Genomic DNA, 22,775 nt, shown 5'->3' on the forward strand with positions numbered 1-22,775 from the left:
TTAAAAACAGAAGAAAAAAAAAAATCAAGCAGATTAGAAATAAACAAAATAAACATTACAATTTTGAATATAAGAAATGAATAGAATAAAAAAATTAAACAAAATTTAAGAGTAGGCAATGTCTAATAAGAAGGTTTTTAACCTTGATTTAAATAAACTCACGGTGGGGGCAGCCTTACAGAGAGCAGGAAGATTATTCCAGAGTGTTGGAGCATAAAAACTCAAAGCTGTTTAGTTCTGATTCTCAGAATAGTTAGTAGGTTTGATTCTGATGATCTTAAAGGTCTGAGTGGTATACAGGGTTGAAGAAGATCAGAAATGTAGTCTGGGTTTCTATTATGAAGTGCTTTGTAAACCATTAAGGAGATTTTAAATTCTATTCTTCGAGCAACAGGTAGCCAGTGCAGGGATCTTAGAACTGGACTGATGTGCTGATCTCTTTTTGTTTTAGTTAGGACTCTTGCAGCAGCATTCTGGATAAGCTGGAGCTCTCTTATTGCTTTTTTTTGATAATCCAGTAAAAATGCCATTGCAGTTATCGAGACTACTAAAAACAAAGGCATGAACTAATTTTTCAGAGTCTTGTGGGGACATGAGTCGTGTAATTTTAGCAATATTTTGTAGATGGTATTATGATGTTTTTATGATAAATTTGATGTGGTTATTAAAGTTCAGCATCCATGATCACCCCCAGATTCTTGGCTTTGTCAGAGCATTTTAAACCAACAGACTGAAGGTGGGTGATTATATTTAATCTATGCTCGTTTGGTCCAAACACTAATATTTCAGTTTTGTTTTTATTTAGTTGGAGAAAATTTTGGCCCATCCACACATTAATCTGCTCAAAACATTTAGTGAGTATTTGAACCTGACTGTAATCTCCTGGTGAAAGACTGATGTATAGCTGTGTGTCATCGGCATAATTGTGGTATTCTGTCTTATTATTTCGTACAATTTGAATTAATGGAAGCATATAGATATTGACGAGAAGCGGCCCCAGGATGGATCCTTGGGGAACTCCATAGGTAATTTTGTTCAGTTTGGATTTAATCATGTTGACTCTAATCAGGATTTGCCTATGGCCTCTGAAAAGCTTAATACCAAGTAAATGCTTAATATATAAAGTATATTAAGCATTTACTTGGTGAGAACTGATTAGAAAATTCTAGATTCAAAGTCGCCTTAGCAAAGTCTCTGTTGCAGAGAGACAGCATATTCATGCATATTCATTTTGTGCTTCAGCATTTAGAGGTGCTACATTTCAGAGGAGCTTTTTAAATCAGCAAAGTGATGACATTTGGAATATGGACCATACTGGAAACTCAAAACCAATAATTAGAACTACTGTACACTACCATCCCTCCCGTGTGTTATTCTTCTGGGTGACAGGCAGCACTTTAATAGACTCCAGATGACCTTGTTGGTGTGAACGATGTCCTAAGTTGGTCCACGGAGTGTTTTCTCACTTGTAGCCCAGTCCTCTTCGCCTGAAGTGGCAGAACAGAGGGACGGTGACGCTCAGGCACACGAACTGGAAACAAAGACGACGAGGACGCTGATGAAGCTGCACCCAATCACGGCTCGCATCATTTCAAAGCATGAGGTGAAAACTAGACAGCAATTTCTAGAAATTCATTTAGCTAGACTGTACAATTAATACAAGGTGCGCTTTCTTTCTAGCAACAGCAAAAGACGACAACCAAGGTCAGCAAACAGGATTTTCTAACTCAACACCTGGGTGTGTCTTTGTGATGTTCATCATAACTTTGGTGCCATAAACAAGGAATTCTCTGACCTCATGGTTACTTTAGACACCTGGTGACTGAAGTTAGCTAAGATTGAGTGGAGGCTCAGAAATAGAAAGTTGCATTTCCTCATAGATATGGTAAGGGCTGTTGTAGAGTTTCTGCACATTGCAGGTTGCATGTGGACAGTTGGGATTGCTTGTTTGCTTTTCCTTTGATTAAACTGAGAAAAACACACCCTGCACATATTGGGTTAGCATAACAACCCCCTTCAAACAAGCTATAATTGCTACATTCAAGGCATCCGACAGGGATGCGTATATTTTGATTAGTCCATGTGGTTTTCACGGTTACAAACAGGACCAGTGACCTGGACACTGGCATCAATACGCTTCTATGTGCATTCATAAAGCCAACGCATGATTATGGAAACGGGAACGCTGAATGAACCGTACCTGAATCATGAACATGGCGACCACTCCTGACGCAGTGCTGAGGTAGTTTGTAGCAAACCAGTTCCTGAGTTTCACCAGGCAGCCCTGCAGGTCCAAGCACACAGGAGGCTTTATTCCTGCAGACCTGCAGCTTTACCAGTGACACGGAGGGAGCTGCCTCTGAAAGCTACACAAAGTCACTAGACACACCAAACAAAGTTGTTGTGTTTTTTTTTCCTATATGATCTTAGGATCAGGTTTTAAGCTCCTACAGGTTTCAAGGTTTCTCTTTTTTTTTTTTCTTTTTCCTCCAGTTTTGTCTGCAGGGATACTTTAGTGAACACAGTTCCTGATTCGAACACTGCAGCTCACTTGCTTTTATTTACTTCTGCTGTGACTTTCATCCTGCTACGTTCACATGCAAATACAGAACTGAAAGGTTGCAGACTTTTGTGTTTTTGATTTGAGTTAAAATGCTAAAGAGTTTTAGATGATAAACACATTTTTCACATCATAGATACAGAAAAAAAAAAAAAAAAAAAATTGGACCAAATACAAAAAGCAGCTTTAAACTAATTATCCATTCCCTCCTGCCTGGCAGCTCTTTATTGAGCACATTTGGACCAACATACCCCAACCCTTCCTCTGTCAATCAGAACTACCCTCACCCATATACATGCGCCTGTTGTTTGCAATACATCTGCTTAGTGACAACCTACGCTGCTTTACAAAAAGCATAAAGACCTCCTGAACTTTTCCCTTCGTCTCATTTCATCCACAAACGTCAGAGGAGTTTATTGTGGTCTGTGTGGAAAAACCAACACAGAGCAAAACCTGATGATGAAACGGGGGGGGAAAAAAAAAGAGACGAAAATGTTTGGCAAATAAACATTTGAAAATGATTTTGTGCATTTGTATTTTCTTCTTCTCTTTTTGCTCGTCACAGTGAATCATCTGTCTCTGTTTGTAAAAAAAAAAAAAAAAAATTAAACAGTGTGTACACTTTTTTAGCCGTTGTGCATTATGCATAATAGCAGTGTGGTTTCTTTTTTTTTGACTACTCTCATGTTTTTCCTACCCTGCTTGGTTTCTCCAATTGCTTTGTTAAATAACAATCTTTAAAATGTTTTAAAAGAAACAAACAGTGGTAAACTGGAGCTGGGCCTCGCTAGTATTGTCCTCGTCTCAAATGTATGTTCAGCAAAACTCTCTGCAGAATGTCTTCATGAGACGTAATGAAGACATTTCAGACTGATCTCCTGACCCACTTCCCGCTCATGTTAGTGAGTCATGCCGTGAATCACCTCCTGCCAGTTGGGCTGGTCAGCAATGTTGCAGGGATCCTTGGTGCAGCAGGACAGCGGCGCTTTCCCCTTCCAGTCATCTGGGCCGTGAACTCCACAGCACTTAAACTGGAGAGAGGAGGAGTTAATGTCGCCACGGGAACCACAGTAGAAGCTGCTGCCTTTAAACTGCCTTTAAACATTCAGTCAAAGTTTTAAAAAAAAGAAAGAAAGAAAAAAAGAAAGTTGGCCCCCCTCAATACCTCTGGGTTCTTTCTGGTTTTCATACATCAAGTGTTTCTCAGGTCTCTTCATTTTATAGCACACAGAAAGGTGAGCTGTTCAGGGACGTTGTTCTGTGCGATTACGCAGTCATGAGATAAAGTTGAAAACATTTTTAGAAGTTGGCGAAGGCCAGAAAACGTATCAATTAATCTCTAAAATTGACAGAAGGTGGACTTTCACCATAACTGCAGCCATGCAATTTCTTTGGTGATGAGTTTCAGAAAAGCATTGCTAGAATTTACCAGAATTTAACTTTAGCCGGAGACAGATTTCTGATTTCTCCTTTTTTTATATAAAGACGTAGAATATTTAAAAGAAAATTTCAATTGATCTAAAATACACTGCCTGGCCAAAAAAAAAGTCGCCACCTGGATTTAACTAAGCAAATAGGTACAAGCCTCCTATTGGATAAGTACTGCATAGGCGATTATCTTTCAGCTGGCAACTAGTTATTTAACCCCAGCTGATGCAATGAGTAACTCCTCATTTCTTAAACAACCATGGCAAAAGACACATCCTGTGGTCGTGGAAAAGACGTTAGTCTGTTTAAGAAGGGTCAAATCATTGGCATGCATCAAGCAGAGAAAACATCTAAGGAGATTGCAGAAACCACTAGAATTGGGTTAAGAACTGTCCAACGCATCATTAAAAACTGGAAGGATGGTGGGGAACCATCGTCTTCCAGGAAGAAATGTGGTCGGAAAAAAATCCTGAATGATTGTGATCGGCGAATACTTAAACGTTTGGTCAAATAAACTCGAAGAAAAACAACAGCAGAACTCAGGAGTATGTTTAATTGTGAACGCAAAAGCATTTCCACACGCACAATGCGAAGGGAACTCAAGGGGTTGGGATTGAACAGCTGTGTAGCCGTAAGAAAACCTCTAATCAGTAAGGCTAACCAGAAAAAAAGGCTTCAGTTTGCTAAGGAGCATAAAGATTGGACTCTGGAGGAATGGAAGAGGGTCATGTGGTCTGATGAGTCCAGATTTACCCTGTTCCAGAGTGATGGGCGCATCAGGGTAAGAAGAGAGGCAGGTGAAGTGATGCACCCATCATGCCTAGTGCCTACTGTACAAGCCTGTGGGGGCAGTGCTATGATCTGGGGTTGCTGCAGTTGGTCAGGTCTAGGTTCAGCAACATTGTGTGCCCAAAGAATGAGGTCAGCTGACTACCTGAATATACTGAATGACCAGGTTATTCCATCAATGGATTTTGTCTTCCCAAATGGAACAGGCATATTCCAAGATGACAATGCCAGGATTCATGGGGCTCACATTGTGAAAGAGTGGTTCAGGGAGCATGAGACATCTTTTTCACACATGGATTGGCCACCACAGAGTCCAGACCTTAACCCCATTGAGAATCTTTGGGATGTGCTGGAGAAGGCTTTGTGCAGTGGTCAGACTCTCCCATCATCAATACAAGATCTTGGTGAAAGATTAATACAACACTGGATGGAAATAAATCTTGTGACACTGCAGAAGCTTATTGAAACAATGCCACAGCGAATGCGGGCTGTAATCAAAGCTAAAGGCGGTCCAACAAAATATTAGAGTGTGACCATTTTTTGGTGGCGACTTTTTTTTTGGCCAGGCAGTGTATATATACGATGAGTGAATTATGGACGTTCATTCTATATTACGTACCAAAGCACCCGACGACTACATTACTGCTTTCACATTTTAGCATCACACAAAAATCACATTTATTTCGTCATAACCCACCAAAGTCCATTTTCTGGATTGAATGTTTGATTTGATTTTATTTTATTAACAATTTCATTAATAAACTGAACTTGACTGCATTGTTTTCTCATTAGGATCAGCTTGGAATGGAGGAGAGTTCGACTGAATTGACTTTGGGTTTTTTTTTCTTTTTTCTTTTGTAAAATGCCTTGAGGCAACCTGTTGTTCACTGGCTCTATATTAATAAGATTGAATTAAACTGAACCGGGTGTTATTACAGGGATAAAGAAACCTTTTTAGTACAGCTTTTTAATCAATGTGCTAAAACGGTGCACTCCATAAAATGGTTGTTAAGGGTCTATTACTGTCACTTAATCAAAATTTGTGACAACCGATGCAGCGTCAAGGAACGCCGTTGCAGTCGGACCTTCCAGATATGTATTTTTATAAACAGAGACATTAAAATGAGTGGCTTATCATTTACCAGGTACTGGACGGCATCAAAATCCTTCTTAATGGTTTTGTTCCCCTCTGGGCCGGACTCCATGTAGACGTCCAAGCTGCGGGTCAGGTCCTTCTCAAAGTATGTGTCGATCTGTTCAAGACAAAGGCCAACATGGCAGTCAGGACAACATGCTGCATGTAGGAAAGGTGAAGGGAGTCTTCACTTGCGTCTGTGGTCACAGTGATGGACAACCATTTTTTGGGGGGGAAATGTGCATGCAGTGGTGGTTTTGATATGGGCAGTTGCCCAGGGCACCTTTCGAAAGGGTTGAGGCACAAAGTCACAATTTCTTGAGTGATTTCCAAAAGTTTCTGCAATAATAAACAAAATGTGTCTCAAGTTCCCATCACTTTCCTTAGCAACTAAATTCAATGTATGCAGTAAGACTAGCCGGGTGTTACTAGTGCTGACCATTGTCTTTGTAGCGTGTAACCCTGACCGGTTCTGGTCGCTAGTCTTTGTAGAATTGTTGTAATTCAGCTGCACTGGAGGGCTTTCCAGCATCAACAGCCTTCTTTTAAGGTCATATCACTGCATTTAAATAGGATTCAGGTCAGAACTTTGACTAGGCCACTTCAAAGTCTTCATCTTGTTTTTCTTTAGGTGCACTTGCTACTGTGTTTTGGATCATGGTCCTGCTGAAGAACCCAGGCTGGTTTCAGCTCCAGGTCAACCACAGCTGCAATATTCTTCACCTTGGTTTCCTGCACATTTTGATGAGATTGTGTTTTTTGGGGGGTTTTTAAAAAAAATAAAAACATTGATTTTGAACAAATGCAAACCTCTTATTGCAACCAGTCTGCTAATGAGATTGACAGAGATGGAGTGACATCAGCTGGAGTCTGTCACGCCGTCTGATCTTATGACTGAAGTCCGGTCAGTGTTGCTCATTTTCAGGGAGCAGTACTTAAATTCCTTCCTATCTTGTCGGCCTCTTCACAGGCAGGTACGGAGCTGCTAGTGAGACTGGATCCAAATCAACCATTTATTGCATCGTCTCCATAGAACTTCATGGAGATCGACTCAAGTCATCAGGTTGTTGCGTTGAGGGGTAAAAAAAAAATTTTTTTTATTCCTGTTGCTATGAATACGTATGTGGAAGATTCTACAGGTCAGGACAGGATGACTGGGTCAGCCTCTGATGTGGTAATCACTGTCTAAGCCGGCACCGATAACACACTCAGCTGGAGCACAAACAACCCCTGGACACACACACACACACACTTAGATACACGGAGAGCAGAATTCTCTCCAGGCATTTCTCAGTCAATCGCAATGATAATGATAATGAAGTGTGTCAAAGGAGTGTCTATTACAGGAAACCCACTGTGGACTGACCCGCCGTTGTAATGTCAATGACACATTATTTGTCTTGTATGAAACCGAGTCTGATTGTTTTAGTTTTTTTTTTTAAAGGAGGAAAACGGTGGATTTCTCAAACATGCATGAAAGAATCAGAGCAACACTCCCAAGTTTCTGACGAGGGAATAAAATAACGTCATGCGAAGCTCAAACAAGTCAATCTTACATGACATTAGAGCTGCAAAATTGGCAAAAACTATATTCCCATCAGTCTCAAAACTGTCCACAATGGCAATGGGTGGCAGTCAATGAATATTTTGATGCGACTCCAGCCTTTTCGTTAAATCCATGCACATCTGATCTGTGCACCAACCTAAAGGAGATGGGGATGATCATAAAAGCAAAAGTATTCAAGTTTACAAATCATAACATTTGTTTTAGATCACAAAAAATGTATAGTTTTGGTCGCGACAGTAATCTTAAGGCTGTTTCAGCACACTTGATCAGAAAAGACATCAGAGCAGATTCCCTACCAGACATATGAGTACCAGGAGTCTCCCACCTCTCTGTTGTAGACGAAGAACACACAGGCCATGGCCAGCTCCACCAGCATCAGGACGAACAGTAGAGCATAAAACTGAGACACAGAAAGTCAGGTCGTTTTTTGAAGCGTCTCATTTGGCCATTCAGTGAATTCAGCCCACTCAGACAGTAAACGCCACGTCTCCTCCCACTCACAGTGACGAGCATGCAGCGGTTCTCCCTCATGCCTCCCAGCACTCCCAGGTAACAGACGCAGGTGACGATGGCACCGGTCACCACGAGCGCGTTGGCCGGGTAGATGGGCCAGAAGGTGGTGACCAGAGAGGCGAACTTGGAGTGCGTCGTCTGGAATTCCCCGAACGCCACCACGAAGGCTCCACACAGCTCCACGGGAGGCAAGAGAGACGAGGCAAAGCTCAGATTATGAGAGTCGGAAGTTCAGCTGCGTGAGACTGGGCCTCAATCTGTCTAACAACCTTTATGGACACCAGCAAAGACAACCTCTCCACTTAATAGAAGATGCACAAAACAAGCATGCAGAGTCCTGGACAGGCTACACAACACAGACCTGGATTTTCATCTCCAACCTTAATTCCAATGAAGTTGGGACGTTGGGGGAAAAAAAACATAAATAAACCCAGAATATAACGGTTTGCAAATCCCTGCTCAGTGGAATTCACTACAAAGAGAAGATGTTCAGTGTTCAAACGGATGAGCTTCATATTATCCATTTAATGATGCCTGCAACACGTTGGAATGTCGCTCCGGGTCGCCAGGCGGAGCTGCCGATGAAAATTCAGATTTGGTCGATAACGTGATCTACGTCAACTATTAACAACAAAACAAGTTGGTAATAATTGGAACTGGGATACGTTCCAAAACTTGCACGTGTTCATACATTCATTTTTGCAGTAGATGATAAACATTCCTTAATGTTTCATATAAACTATTTTTAAAAATATATAAATTATATGGGTTAGCTGGAGATAGGCACCAGCACCTCCCGACCCCACTAGGGACAAGGGTGCAAGAAAATGGATGGATGGATAAATGATGTGGTTGAGAAGTAAACTGGTCCCTCTGGTGACATAATTATGAGATATTTTTATTCAATTAATTTCAGATTTGTAAGCATTTATTTAATGAATAACTCAGAAGTTGGTGCCCAAGATAAGGAAAATAACTAAACTAATTAAGTATGCATAGAAAAAGAAAACTAGAAATCTGCATTATTAAACGCTAAGAAACATGAGAAGAAAATACTTTAATACTGATTTGGAGTTCAGTGAGTTAGACTTTAATGGATTCATGACACAATGATGGAAAGTTTGCTACTTACATTTCAAAACGTGTATAAAATATATTAAAGCTGCGCTCAGCCACAGTCTAGTTCACTTCCTTAGTTTGCATTTAATTTCTTTTTCCTTAATATTTTGTACATAACTATTTACTAAAGCTGCTGATATCAGTTTATCTTTTCATGAATTACTTTAAGTCTGAAAAACACCAACATCTTATTTATATTTCATAGCACTTGTCTTTTTGACAACAGGATCACACAGCACAGCAACCGATGTTAGGACTACAAAGTCATAATCTTTGAAGCAAAAAAGGACACGACAATCCTAATATAGTCAGAAATACAAATTTACGTGTGTGTGTGTGTGTGTATCTGTGTCACTCTGTGACAGAGAGGACGACCAGATCTAACCAGCCGGCGTGTGTGTGTGCGGGGGTGTGTGTGTGTGGTGCCCTCACCACCTTACCCAGCAGAGGAAGTGGAGAGACACCACCAGACTTTTCAGACAGCCAACGCAGGAGCTATTCATCCTTCTTCTTCTAGCTGTGAGGAGGAAAAAATACAACACACACACACTTGTCTTTAAGATCTGTAAAGGTGAAGCTGTGGCCCCATTCAGCCAAGTGTTTACAGGACTCTGCTGTTTGATATATCAACACTGAGCCATGAGCCACAATGGACCCCCTTGTTGGCCGTGTTAATCATTATTATCTGCTCTTATCGCCAGATGAACTTTTTGTCACACGTTTCAGACTCAGTTAGCTTCAGCTTCCTGATTCTCAGCAGCCTGAAAATGTAATCAAGATTTTTCCCACAGGGATTATTTGAAACGTGCCCGCCAGTTCTTAAGTTTTCATAATAACTGAAAATATAGTAAATCAGAAGTCATAGGAAAACTTATGTAAAAAGCTTACCTTAATTACAGGGAAATATCCAGTAATGTCCAAGCGACTGGGAAGTTAATTTGAAGTTCCCAGCATTCCAAAGAATAACTGAGATCAGGCAGGAACGGCAGGAGTTAAAGCAGGAGGAGCGGAGGGGAGGGGGGGATGGCTGAGTTTTATCAACTAATATTTACAGAAGCAACAATAAAGAGAATGAGGTGGAAGGAGGGTGGGAGGGCAGCACATAGTTACACTGCTAACCTCCAGCAGGGCTGAATGAAGGCTTCTGTTGCTGTGTGTGTGTGTTGATGTGTTCAGAGATGCTGAGTTAAGCTAGGGGTCAGGGGTCACTGATCAGTCTGAAGTAAACAGAATGAATGATCTGCAACTAGACCAGATCATTGCTCTAGAATCTGATTCTAGAGCAACAAGAGTTTTTCCTGATCTGGACTCCTCCAGCTTGTACATGTACATGCATAACAACGGAAAAACACTGGATTTAAAGGGACAGTGTTACGTAAAATCAACTTTTTTGAACTTTCCATCATGTTCCCTCATTCCTTCATCATAAACATTCCTAAAGGTTGTCCTGTATGTTGCATTCTCCCACTCCTCTCCCTTTTGCATTATCTGCTGTCATTTCAACTATTAACTGTTTTGTATTTTGGTTCACACACCAAATAAAAACAGCGCAAGTTTCGCCAATATCCATACCGATACCAATACTTGTTATAATTCCGGTTTGATATATCAAACTTCTGACATTTAGACATGATGTTAATATTTTGTTAAAACCTAAGCAAGAAATTGAACAAAGTTGATAGGTGTGTAGAAAATACGTTTACGCTCAGCACAATAGAAAATCAAAACAAATGTGCGGACATTCTTCCTAAATAAATAAAGTAATACAAATTTTATTTCACATCAGATCAAGACATCTTATTTTAGTTAAGGTTGAGAAACTACAAAACCAAAATGAAATCTTAAACTAACGCATGGATCCGATGCTGACCTGGTATAGAAACTTTCAATATTTTTGGATCAATCTGCCCACATTTACTCTGTGGTGTGGAGTTGAGGCACAATAGGTCCTGGGGCCTCACTTTGGCCCCCCTGACCTAAGCAGTAAGGACAGTAGGTCTTCAGCCAATTCCAAAAAGCCAGTTAAAGCCCAGCACTCTACTGCTGATGTGCAGATGTACCGCAGTCATCCTGCTGCTTCCTCTCCGACGATGGAGGCTCATCAGGACCCGGAGGCTGCAGGTCGGTTTGCCCCCGGACCAATACGTCCCGTTCTTACTTCCTGCTCATCTCCGGTTTGGTTCAGTTTGATTCTCTTTGTGCTTAAGAGTGAGCTAATAATAAACGAACGATTTCAATGGAAACATGAAGCAAACAAAAAGGGGGACCGGATTAAGGGAAGAGTAGAAACTTTAATGGAAAGATCAGTGTCGGCATTGATTTCTTCACTGACATTTAAAACTACAGAACTAATTGGTTCACACTGAAATGAATGATTGAGGTAAATGGCTCAAAGATGCAAAAAATTTGTATCTGCATTAAAAAAAATGAAAACACGACGATCTGACGGACGGAGAGTCACTGGATCCCCAGGTCCTCCTAAGAGGGTTTCGTGGACAGAACTGTAGTCATGTTGGGTGATAAATGGCATTGCTTGAATCCTCACAGGAAAAAAATGGTTTCAAAACGATACAGTAGAGAGAAAGGTCTCTGTCGAATCGCATAAACCAGGGGCGTCCAAACATTTTGCAACATAGGGCAAAAAAAATCAAATAAAAATGGTTTTAAAAGTAAAATCAAGTTTTGAGATTTTTTTCAAGAATAAATTAAGCACTAAATATTTAAATTAAATAAGAGTCAGATTTGTTGTACGACACGAATGTGGTCATTTAAAAGGGTTTCTCAAGTTTTCTTTGTTGAAGGAAACTGATAGAAAGATTTAGCCAATTCTCAGCAATAAAAAAACATGATAGAGGTCCCTGTTTATTTTTTAAAACACTTGATAAATTTGGCCAAGTTTTAATAGTGTAATTAAAAGCAGCTTTTGGTGCACCAAACTCTGCTTTAGTGTACCAGTCAGTGGGTAGATGTGGTCCAGAAAGTTTGGTTAGGAAAAGATGAATACTTTGTGGGGTAATTTAATTTTTTAATTTGTGAGTCAATTAAAAATGTAGGATACACCAATTGATTTTTTCATTTCAATTAGTTTTCTATTTCTAATTTAAAAAAGAAGAAAAAGTCAAAGTCAAATTTGTATCATTTAGAAACTGCAAATGGTCCCCAGGCCACAGTTTTGGACGCCCCTGTGTCTAGAAACAACGGCTTAAAGCTACAGACGGACAGGACCGTCTTTACTGGTCCTAATGAGGCACTTCAACGAGACTCCAGCAACAATCCACAGCTTGGCTGTTTGGTCATAGCAGCTACATTTCAGATTGAAGTGGAGGTCAAAGTTAAACGGGCGGCTACGTTCTGCAGGTTGAAATGAAGACTGCTGGTTTGGTTGGATTAGCAAAACAAGGACTGGAGGACAGGAGAGTGGATAATCTCAAACAAACAGTTACCTGACGGGACCTGTTCCCGTCTGTGGATGTGTCTGCTTCAGTGCGTCACGGGGAACCAGTGAAAAATATACTTTTCTTTTTTTTTTTTTTTATGGGTCTCATTACTTAGCAGCGATAAGGTCACTAGCTTGTACATCAACTTTTTCATAGGCAGCAGCTGGAAAGTCAGCCGGTTTCCTGAATATGATGCCAGTGTGGAAAAGAGTTGAGATCTGCAATGACAAAAAATATCTGAACTAAAGAGAAACCTACGGAACCCGCTAGGGGACATTTTGTTCTGTGCGTTAAGTCACAAAGATATTGCATTCCCTCGCAATAAATGAGCAAATACACCCTGGTCTAATTTGTATGCAGTCATAATTACCCTATTTTTCGGACTATAAGCCGCTAATTTTTCCCCACGTTTTGAACCATGCGCCTTATAGCCCGGTGAGGCTTTTCTGTGAAAGGTTTTTCAACCGCCACAGGCTCTTTAGCAGGAAATGAGTCATTGGAAATAGAGGAAGAAAGAGCAAATTTTCATTTAGAACAAGCACATGCTAGCAGCAGGCACGATGGAGAAATTTCTTCAAACTCATACCCCCTCATCATGGAAACCACACAAAGAGAAAGATGCCTCTTTCAAGTTGAGGGCTATCGATCTGGCAGTACGGGAGGGAAACAGAGCGGCTGCACGTAAGCTCGACGTGAACGAATCTATGGTTTGTTGTTGGAGGCGCAGGGCTGCGTCCTTGTGAAAAACCGAGAGCGGCGGAGATACCAGCGGCTTATAGCCCGGTGAGGCTTATATATGTACACTTCCAGTGTGTCAAAATATTTGTAGGTGTGGCGTATAGTAAGGTGCACTCTATAGTCTGGAAAATATGGTATAACAAATGTCAATTTAAAATTTTAACATGCAATATGCATGTTAAAAGGGCCTCAGTGAAAACCTGTTTCTACATCCTTAACTCATTGGTGCAGAATCTGGTTGTTTGTGTTTGAGATGGGACTGCACATGAAAACGGCCCTATATTAACCACACTACCAACACCAACAAGACATAATGTAGGATGACTTCATTACACCATGAAAATAACTCTAAAAAAGGTCAAATACTTTGGATGTAGTTTTTCTTTCTTAAGGAAAGTTTCTGTTTTGAATGAAAGCCCATCTTCATTTGTATCCTAAAGAAAAAGGTTTAAAAGTTGAGATATAGGGCGTGCCGTGGTGGCATAGAGGTTGGCGCGACCCGTATTTGGAGGCCTTCAGTCCTCGACGCGGCCGTCGCGGGTTCGACTCCCGGACCCGACGACATTTGCCGCATGTCTTCCCCCCTCTCCTTCCCCGTTTCCTGTCAGCCTACTATCATATAAGGGACACTAGAGCCCACAAAAAAAAAGACCCCCTGGAGGGGTAAAAAAAAAAAAAAAAAGTTGAGATATCTCAGAAATGAGATATTAACATACATGGAAGAACCTTACAAAACCCTTATATTGTAGTAGAAAAAAACGTTCAGTATTCAAGATTCAACATGAACTGATTCGTGCACTATTGCGAGAGAACGCAAAAATTTGTGAGGGAAACTAACACTTTTGCTAGGTATCGTTAAAAAAAAAGAAAAGAAATCCCTTCATGTCCCTGGGGAGTTTCAGAGGAACTTTAGTGAAACTTGAGAAAACTTTTTTTTTTCCCCCCAGGAATCACATTGTCTGGAACTCCTGCGCTCTGAATACTTCTGACGTTTTCACACCTCAAACTGATTGGACAGCCTGGACTTAATGCCAAACCTACTTGTCCAATCAAAGGACAGCCACTGCTTACAGACTTATTTAGATCACTGAGGCAGAGTCAATCTGTCCACTGATTGGATAATTCGATTTGTGATGTCACCGATATAAAAACTAAATTTACACTCATAACAGAACAAAGGAACTTAAAGAGATAGTTCAGATTTTTTTCGTGACTTTGCTTCACCAATGATTTTCCTGTTGAAACTGGCAGTGAGAACAGAGGATGTAAAGATACTGTCTGATTAAAAACACAGGCAGTAAGTAAACATTTGCTGGCATGTCCATTTAGATAAACCCAGATGAGTTGTTCCAGGAGGCTGAAGATGGCGGCTGGAACCATCTCATTATTACAAAACTTTCACTTTCAGAGCTACTGACTGAGAAACCAATGGCTAGACAGGAAGTAGAGGTGGTGCGTCCCCAATAAATGTCCTGCTGAGAACGGAACTTGTTTAGGGTCAAACTTCCTGCCTGGTGTAACAGCAAAGCAGTGCTTATATTTACACCGCTTTACTTTCCTACCAGAGATTTGTCCGTGTTTCCCACAGGAAGATGATTGGTGGTGCGCTGCCTTAAACTTTAGCATTAGCTCCCGTATCATGATGTCAGTGAAGTCCACACAGCAATTTGATTCTGGACACTTGATTCTTTTGTTGCCTCCTGTTGGTGAGGACAGAGTCTCACTCAGCAGATAACCTGCTGAGACCTTCACATCCTCCAGAGAACTTAAAGAAAAAAAAAAGATATTAAAACACTATCCACCTGACTTATCTGTCCATCCCGCTCGTGTTCTCTCCACGTTCGACCCAGAAGGTCGTCAGTCTCAGTTCCAGTCACAGCATGGCGGTCTCTAGTTGATCTAATGTGCACCGAGGACCTGTGTTCTGAGAAGCAGCGCCTCTCAGTAGAAGCGTTTGCGCTTGTTTTCCTTCCAGCGGCCGTAAAGCACCAGTCCCACCACGGCCAGCACGGCCAGGCCCAGGACGGAGAACAGCAGGGTGAAGAACAGCTGCAGCCCACTCATCCCCTCCTCCTCCACGTCCACTGGGAAGCCCAACAGGAAACCACCATGAAGCCTCAGCTTTGAAGGATCACTTTCAGCCACTTGATAGAAATGTTTCTACCTTGAAACTGGTACATGTCGTCCACCCGCGGGACGGTGACCACCTCTTCCTCCTCTTCCTCTGGAGTCCTCTCTACAGTCAGCTGGTACACTTTCATTGAGATGACGTCGTGGTTATCTGTCGGACAAGCCGGTGGGCAACATTAGAACATGAGACTTAGCAAGATTTCTTTACTTCATCTACTTTGAACAAAAAAAAAAAAAAAACACAACATAATCTTATGTTTTACAACATAAGATTTATTTACCGTACTTGTCTGAAAAGGAATGAGAAGTTTACAGTTTTTTAATCCCCACCTAATTATGCTATTCTTCAATATACACTTATGTTACATGTGACAGTATAGGACATAGCAATGTCTTCTATAGATTTTTAAATAAGATAAAAAATCTTAGAAGTTCTGTTCTCAGTGCGTGTTTCTACATCTCCAAGTCTCGATATCAATAGTTATACTTTCCTCCAAGCGATAACATTTGGAAATATGTCATAATTGAAATAAAAAAATCTGCCAGTAGAACTACTGCTTTTACGTAATCAATATTAAAGATTTGTTGACCTAAAACAAGCTCCTATATCTTGCTGGAAAGTGACTTGCTTGCTAGATTTTTCTTATTTCAAAGTATACCAAGATATTTGCACTAGAAGCCAGATCAAAAACACTTAAAGATTTTGTGTGTCAATAATTTTACATAAATTTGTATCATTCTTAAACTGCAGCTGGACGCCACACAAAATCAGCACAAAATCACTTAGGACAACCTGCTATAGACTGTTTGAATGCTGGATACCTGACAAGTCTCCAGTAACAGAGGAGGCACCCAGGTAGTATCCAGTGGGAAGCCTCAGCCCACTGACTTCAGCACAGTCTCTCCATTCCTGTTTCCCGTCCACATCCACCATGAGCTGCAGACACACAGAGGAACACACCAGCAGTTTCATACACTCGGCGTTTATTAATGGATTTACAGCAGAGGAAAGTCAAAGTCATTTTGTTTCACATCGGTGGCGTCCAAACATTTTAAGTTAAAGTAAGTCACGGGCGACAAGACCCTTGGAACACTGAATTAATTTTATGCTTTACCTGCTCAACCATCTACTAAGTTTTAATTTTTTCAAGTTAGTTTCTCAGGAACTGCAGTGGAAGGCCACTTAAAATCATTTTACGGGCCAAAAATGGCCCGAGCTGCACGCTGAACCCCCCACTATGTAAGATTTCATACGACTTAAAGTTAGTAGCTGAATCCCCCCCGTCTACAGAACAGCTCTAAACATTTATCAACTCTTTCATGGTGTTCAGATGAGCAGTTTCGCCCCCATCCCACTAGATAAAAAAACGTTGCCATACCGTTAACTTGTTCTTTGAGTATCTGACCAGCAGGAAGGTGTCATAAATGGAATTGCGCGTCATGGCCGTGCATCCTCCGAGCTCGGTGGTCCGCCCGTCACGGTCGTGGTCGTACGTCAGGGTTCCGTTTCCCAGCATTACCGAGACGTACGGAAAGGTCCTCTGCAACAGAGGAGCCAACCGGAGTTAAACTCTCCCTCAGAGTGGAGCTCGTCTCACCCACGGCCGGCCGCGGGACCCCGGAGCGAAGGCGGCCATGTTGCTGGGTCGTGTCTGAGCAGCAGGTACGTTTCCTGTCCGGCAGAGACGCCGACTCACTTCCGGTCCCTGCTGGAGCCGCCTCACTCACAGAGAGCGCCCCTGAGCCCCAGCAGAGACGGGGAGACGTTGCGCTGCGGCAGGTTAGCATGCTAAGCTCCGCCTACACCTGTCTGCATGTTCAGCAAAACACATCTGAAACAGAGCGTCTTAAAAAGAATGAGAAGCAGAGCGGAAATAAGACATGTGAGCTTTTTTATTTTTATTTTTTAACAAATCTAAAAAAAGTGTGGAGTGCTCTGGTATTCAGCTCCTTGAATCAAAACGCTGCAGAAACACCTTTAACTGTAGCTACAGTTGTTTCTTCAGGTGTTTTCACAGATTCTAAACTGGACTTTGACTAGGCCATTCTAACATGAGTGCGTGTTCCTGGTGGAAAGTGAAGTCAACACTTCAGCAGCTTCTGGTTTGCTGTCAGAGTTCTGTTGTGTTCCCTAGATCCATCTTCTGACCAAATGAGCAGATTTGTTGTCTTGTCTGAGAAAAAGCATCCCCACAGAATGATACTGCCACCACTATGTTTTTCACTGAGTTGATGTGCAGCATTAGTTTTACAACACAGAAGCTACAGCAATACAAGCAAAAAGGTTACATTTTGGTTTGTTAAAGAGGTTAAAGAAAAAAAAAAAAAACTCGATGGCTGCTGTTGCCACAGTTACCAGCTGATACAACCTAAACTAATTAAGATGAGTAATAAACCATTAATAATCATTAACAAAACATTGAATCCCAGAACCACAAGAAATCATCCATAACAACAATTATTCTGACTTGATCATTTAAACTGAAAACATCAGGCTGAGAACAGGATAGAGAGAGATGTCAGAGGTTTTACTCACATCGTGGGTCTTATCTGCGTTTGGGTAAGTGTCCACAAATAGTCCAAGTCCAACAAACTGGTTCATGTTGCCAAAAACGGGACCTGGAGACGTCGAGGCGGAGCAGAGCGTGGTGAGGGAGGAACACACAGGAACACAGAAATTCCAATTCAGTTCAGTTTATTTCTATAGAGCCAATTCAGAATAAATGTCCTCTTGAGGCGATTTTCAAAAAAACCATTTCAATTCAATCAGACATGCACTCTAAATGACCCCAGCTACAGCAGACTCAGTTTATTAGTCAAAGAAGTTTCAAACGTTTCTGACTCAGGCAGTGGTTCCCAAATATTTTCTGGGCCCCCTATGAAATACAATTAAATCCCCGCCCCCCCAAAATATCAAATAGGCACACACATTGTTCAACCAGACAAAACCTAAACACATATTTTGTTTTCAAACTCCACTGAAGTTTATTTCACCACTTCAGGTTGCAACAAAACACACTACAAACCATCTTTACAGTGAAACACTTTTGTGTAACTGTTTTTTTTTTTTTCCATTCATCCGTCCCCCCTCCCCCCCCCCTTTTCTCCAACTGCAATGGCACGGCGACCCCCTAGGGGACATGCCCCACATTTTGGGAACCACTGGTCTAAGGAAACCCATCAGATCGCATGACGTTATTGACCTGCAGCATACGCCGCTCCTGGACCAGCAGGGGGCGACAGTGGAGAGGAAAAATACTCTCCTTTAACAGGAAGAAACATCCAGCAGAGGTGGACAGACATAAGACAGATGTAGCATTCAGGAGGACTGATGAGCTCCTCTGCCTTCATCCATTTAATTTCCTTTAATTTAATTTTCTTTTGGGATCAATAAGGAATTTTTGAATTAGAATTACATTTTCTTTATCCAGTCAGTTTTTTATGCCTTACAGCTTTGACTGTGTCTGCAAAGTACTGAGCATAGAAACAAAGGAGTGACTTCAGTACTTATCTGTGTCGTTGTTGCCAACTTACCATTCTGCATGCGATCTCTGGTAAGCCAGATGGCAAGTCCATCTCCGTTTAGGTTTTTCTTTCCGATGCCATGGATTTTAAAGTGAACTCTAAGTTCCCAATCCCTCAAGACGAACGGCTGCACCACAAAAAATGAAGAGCAACAGAGGAGAACATGACCCTACAATACACATCAAAACCAATACTGGGGAATGTTTTCTGCAGTGAAACTACAGTACATGTGTTGCAGCATATTGTGGTGGCACGGTTTGTCAGCAGCTGTGACAGAATGAAGCAGGAAGTGGTTGGGTAACGTGGAAGCATGTGATGCAGCTGCACACTTACGATCCGGCTCCACACCGCTCCCTGTCTGCTCTGCTGGTCTGGGGTCAGCCTCACATGGTCAGGTGTCACCATGGCCGTTCCCATCAGATCCCACTGGGAGGAGCTGGAGAAGCCCAGTCCTGCAGAAACAGGAAAGGTCGCCTTTCAACTGGAGCTGCACCCTTAATTCTCGCTCTTTTTTCTTTTTTTTTTAAAAAGCGTTATATCAAATATTTTTTAGAAGTTTGTACAGTAGGATAATTTGAACGAGAACGGCAGTTCCAAGGTCATCGCCTTTCATCCCTAACAAATATAACAAATATCTGATTTTTACTAAACCCACAGGAGTTCATCCTTCACTTTACCCACAGTAAAATTCAAGCACTTTTGAAGGTTACTTTAGAGATAAAAAACTATTATAATGAACTAAAAGAAACGGTATGCAATATAATTTATTTCTGTTATTAATAGTGTGATAACATTCGATATTCTATGGCAGGAAAAATAGAACAAAATTTTGTGTTTTCAAAATGTCTCTCACACACACCTTATACACCTGACTGGTAAGGGAACAAAACACTAATTTGACAAAAAAAAACAAACAAAAAAAACAATTTCAATAACATGTCTAAAAAAATGAAACATAAGTTAACCTTAATTTCAGTTACACAGGTCAATAGGGAACTGAGCCATTAGGAATAATTAATATTTGCTACATTTTAACAAGCCAAACAAATCATGTTAACCTTCCTGTTGAAATTTATGCTAAACACAAAAAATAACAATCTCTAAAAAAAAAAAAAAAAACATTTTCCAAGTTTTCTGTTGTTTACAAATAGAAATAATTTTGGTCATCCTATCTGAGCTAAAACAACAGAAGTTGGTTCTGATTTCACTTCAAACAGAGTACATTGAATTGTACAATGTTCATTTCTTTTGGAGAACAGAAAAAAATAAACTTCAGTATTTGACGATCAGAACCAATCGACGTGAAATGATCTGACTCCGACATGGAGTCAATTGATTGGTCTTCAGCTTGAATGTTTAATGTTAACACCCTCTTAGTGAAACATCCACAGCGCTGATCAGTGAGACCAAATCAGTCTACATCCGCCTGTGGAGACGGTGAAACCTGCACTGACTTTACTGGTTTCCGCCTGCTGAGATTTAATACCAGCCCTGCCGTTTAGTAAGGAGAGCAAAGTTCCTCTTAGTTAATTATTATCCGCTGCAGCTAATATGGCGAGCCGACAGGCTAGTTAGCAAAGGAGCTCAACGCTGAGTTTGTTGCTCCTGTCGGTTCATATTAATAAGTTTGAAGCGGCTCCAAGCTGTCAGCCGCCGTGTTCGCTAGCGCTGCCAGTAAACTCACCTCGATACGGTTTCACCAGAGAATACTCCCGCTTCAGAAAGTCCTCGAGAAACTCCTGCTGCTCTGCCAGCGCCTGCTGCGTCAGGACGCAGAAAGCCACCAGGACGCAGAGTGACTGACGGAGGAGGTCCGACTGGAGCACTGAAAACACCGAACTTCTTAGTCGAGCCATGTTTAATTCGCTGACATTGGCTGCCATCTTTACGCTCCCACTTTAAATGGGTCACGTGGTTCTATTCGCGCCTGCGCGCTGGTGGCTGGGACTCATTTAAAATGACGGGTCAATGCCGCCGCCATGTTGGTCAGGGTCTTTTAAAACATGACTCTGTTTCGCAAATATTATCATGCCCATGGGTTATGGATGTATCCCAGACGTGTGTTTATAAAGTATTTTTTTTGTATTAAGTCCTGCAGAAGATGTATTATTCTGAAATACAGAAAACAGATAGTTTAGTGCCGGTGGCGCCCCCAAGAGGGGAAAAAAATCCTGATTATCCAGTCACTCTTTAATAAAAAAGTTTTTTTTTCATTATATGGTGGCCAGGATGGAGTCTACAAACACAACTCTCCAGATGTTTGTGCATCGTCAGCGCCTCTCACTGATCAATATGCAAGCAGAAGGGGGGTTTTTCATTATGAACTTTATGTAATAATGGTGTCCTGGTCATCAGTGGATTAATTTGGAGTCAGCTCCTTCCTGAATGGGGTTCGTGGTCCAGACTATCCTGAAGGGTCTTGTAAAGTAGTTGGTTCAATTAATGGACCAGTCCTGCTATCGACATATGATAGGAAGTGCCAGATTTCTGTCAGGATCATTACAGTAATGGAGCACAGGGAAGTACCATAGTAGCTCCTTGGAGACATACAAAAAGACAAAAGCTGGAATAAGAGAACAAACATGAGGTGTTTATGATCAATCTGGGGCCTGGGGTCCTTAGCGCTTCCTGTCCATCTGTGTCTCCAGGGAATATATGACTCTCTTGCACCAGGAATGCTGGAGAATTCCAGCTGAACCTTGAAACCTGAAACATCACTGTCTATCACTTCTCCGGACACCCACACACCACCATGTGTGTGTGGTATAATCCGCGGCAGAGACGGACACATGCCGCTCTGGGTTGAGTGGGGGGCAGAAACTGTGGCCCGGCTTACTGGGCAGATAGGCGTGCAGGGCATTTCTGGGCACAGTCGCCTCCTGCTGTGACAGACATCAACTGTAATCCATGTTTGCAAGGTCAAGAGATATTTTGATATCCGTTGGTCACCATGAGCTTTAGCATTCATCTTTATTAAAACTGTCTACACCTGTTACAATGTAAACAATTGGGCGCGAATGTTTCTCAGGGGAATGGGGGGCGGGTATCATTTCTTACCACCACACACTCCATGGTGTCAGCAGGGCAGCCATGTGTCCCAAACAGGAAGGCAGTTTTAAAGGGGGCCTATAATGTATTTTCCAGGCACATAGTGCCATTTTTTAGCACAGTCAGGTAACTATGTTACCTTCAGTTGACATAATAATGCTGTTTATTTCAAAGATGACTTACAATAAATGTGACTTTGCAGTTTGACTTTGTGAAATTGGGCCTCTGTCTCTTTAAGAAGCTTCTGTTTTTTTCTGACACTTTGGCCTCAGCAAGTCATCACAACAACGTTATTCTGTTATGCCGTTTACCACCCTTCATAGGAGCTGTGGACTGAGGTGTAGGTACTATGATGAGCTTGTTTTCTAATTGCTGGAGCTGAGTGGGGAAGGAATAAAAAGCTGATTTAAAGGCCGCAGCTGCGAGGAGAAGCATTGTGGAGCGAGAAAGAGCAAGCGTTAACGAATGGATTGCACGGGAGATTCAAGGATTACTTAAACGTACATGAAAGAATCAAAACAACCAGGTTTTGTTGAGGGAACTATATCATGAAATAAAGCTACGTCATGTTAGCTTCACCCCCATTTACAAATCTTATCAGGGTAAATGTTCCATATGATATTGTGATTTTTATCTTACCTGGATTTGAATAAATGCCCTGCATTGTGACCTGTCCAGGGTGACCCTGCCTCTCACCTGCTGACCCTAGGAGATAGGCACCAGCAGCCCTCACAACCCCACCTTGGATAAGGGTCTAAGATAATGGATGGATTGATTTTAATAAAT

The 22,775-nt window shown here is 41.6% G+C and overlaps 2 protein-coding genes across 2 annotated transcripts; both read right to left on the reverse strand.

Annotated features, from left to right (window-relative positions):
* Window positions 1-26: 26 nt before the first annotated feature.
* On the reverse strand, window positions 27-13,746 carry LOC116730002 (leukocyte surface antigen CD53-like). The gene is made up of 8 exons (XM_032578938.1): window positions 10,000-13,746; window positions 9,552-9,628; window positions 7,981-8,169; window positions 7,805-7,879; window positions 5,920-6,030; window positions 3,484-3,591; window positions 2,201-2,284; window positions 27-1,531 (listed from the first exon to the last, which is right to left on the reverse strand). The coding sequence occupies exons 2-8, from the start codon at window positions 9,612-9,614 to the stop codon at window positions 1,463-1,465; spliced, it is 699 nt and encodes a 232-aa protein (XP_032434829.1). The 5' UTR covers window positions 9,615-9,628; window positions 10,000-13,746; the 3' UTR covers window positions 27-1,462.
* A 448-nt stretch (window positions 13,747-14,194) lies between these two features.
* Window positions 14,195-20,858, reverse strand: lman2lb (lectin, mannose-binding 2-like b). Its single transcript, XM_032578937.1, has 8 exons — window positions 20,626-20,858; window positions 19,275-19,393; window positions 18,951-19,068; window positions 17,953-18,035; window positions 16,796-16,957; window positions 16,239-16,353; window positions 15,451-15,567; window positions 14,195-15,370 (listed from the first exon to the last, which is right to left on the reverse strand). The coding sequence occupies exons 1-8, from the start codon at window positions 20,822-20,824 to the stop codon at window positions 15,228-15,230; spliced, it is 1,056 nt and encodes a 351-aa protein (XP_032434828.1). The 5' UTR covers window positions 20,825-20,858; the 3' UTR covers window positions 14,195-15,227.
* Between the last annotated feature and the right edge of the window lie 1,917 nt (window positions 20,859-22,775).

Source organism: Xiphophorus hellerii, chromosome 12 (genome assembly GCF_003331165.1).
Source record: "Xiphophorus hellerii strain 12219 chromosome 12, Xiphophorus_hellerii-4.1, whole genome shotgun sequence".
In the NCBI taxonomy this organism is placed as follows: Eukaryota; Metazoa; Chordata; class Actinopteri; order Cyprinodontiformes; family Poeciliidae; genus Xiphophorus; species Xiphophorus hellerii.

Excerpts from the sequence above, each read along its gene's own strand:
- LOC116730002 (XM_032578938.1), bottom strand. The coding sequence starts at position 9,614 with ATGAATAGCTCCTGCGTTGGCTGTCTGAAAAGTCTGGTGGTGTCTCTC. Across the intron at positions 8,170-9,551 it reads CTCTCCACTTCCTCTGCTGG|CTGTGTGGAGCCTTCGTGGT; the intron begins GTAAGGTGGTGA and ends CCTCCCGTGGAG. Across the intron at positions 2,285-3,483 it reads ACCAGCCCAACTGGCAGGAG|GGCTGCCTGGTGAAACTCAG; the intron begins GTGATTCACGGC and ends TTGGACCTGCAG.
- lman2lb (XM_032578937.1), bottom strand. The coding sequence starts at position 20,824 with ATGGCAGCCAATGTCAGCGAATTAAACATGGCTCGACTAAGAAGTTCG. Across the intron at positions 16,354-16,795 it reads ACTCAAAGAACAAGTTAACG|CTCATGGTGGATGTGGACGG; the intron begins GTATGGCAACGT and ends GTGTGTCTGCAG. Across the intron at positions 15,371-15,450 it reads CGACATGTACCAGTTTCAAG|TGGACGTGGAGGAGGAGGGG; the intron begins GTAGAAACATTT and ends TGGGCTTCCCAG.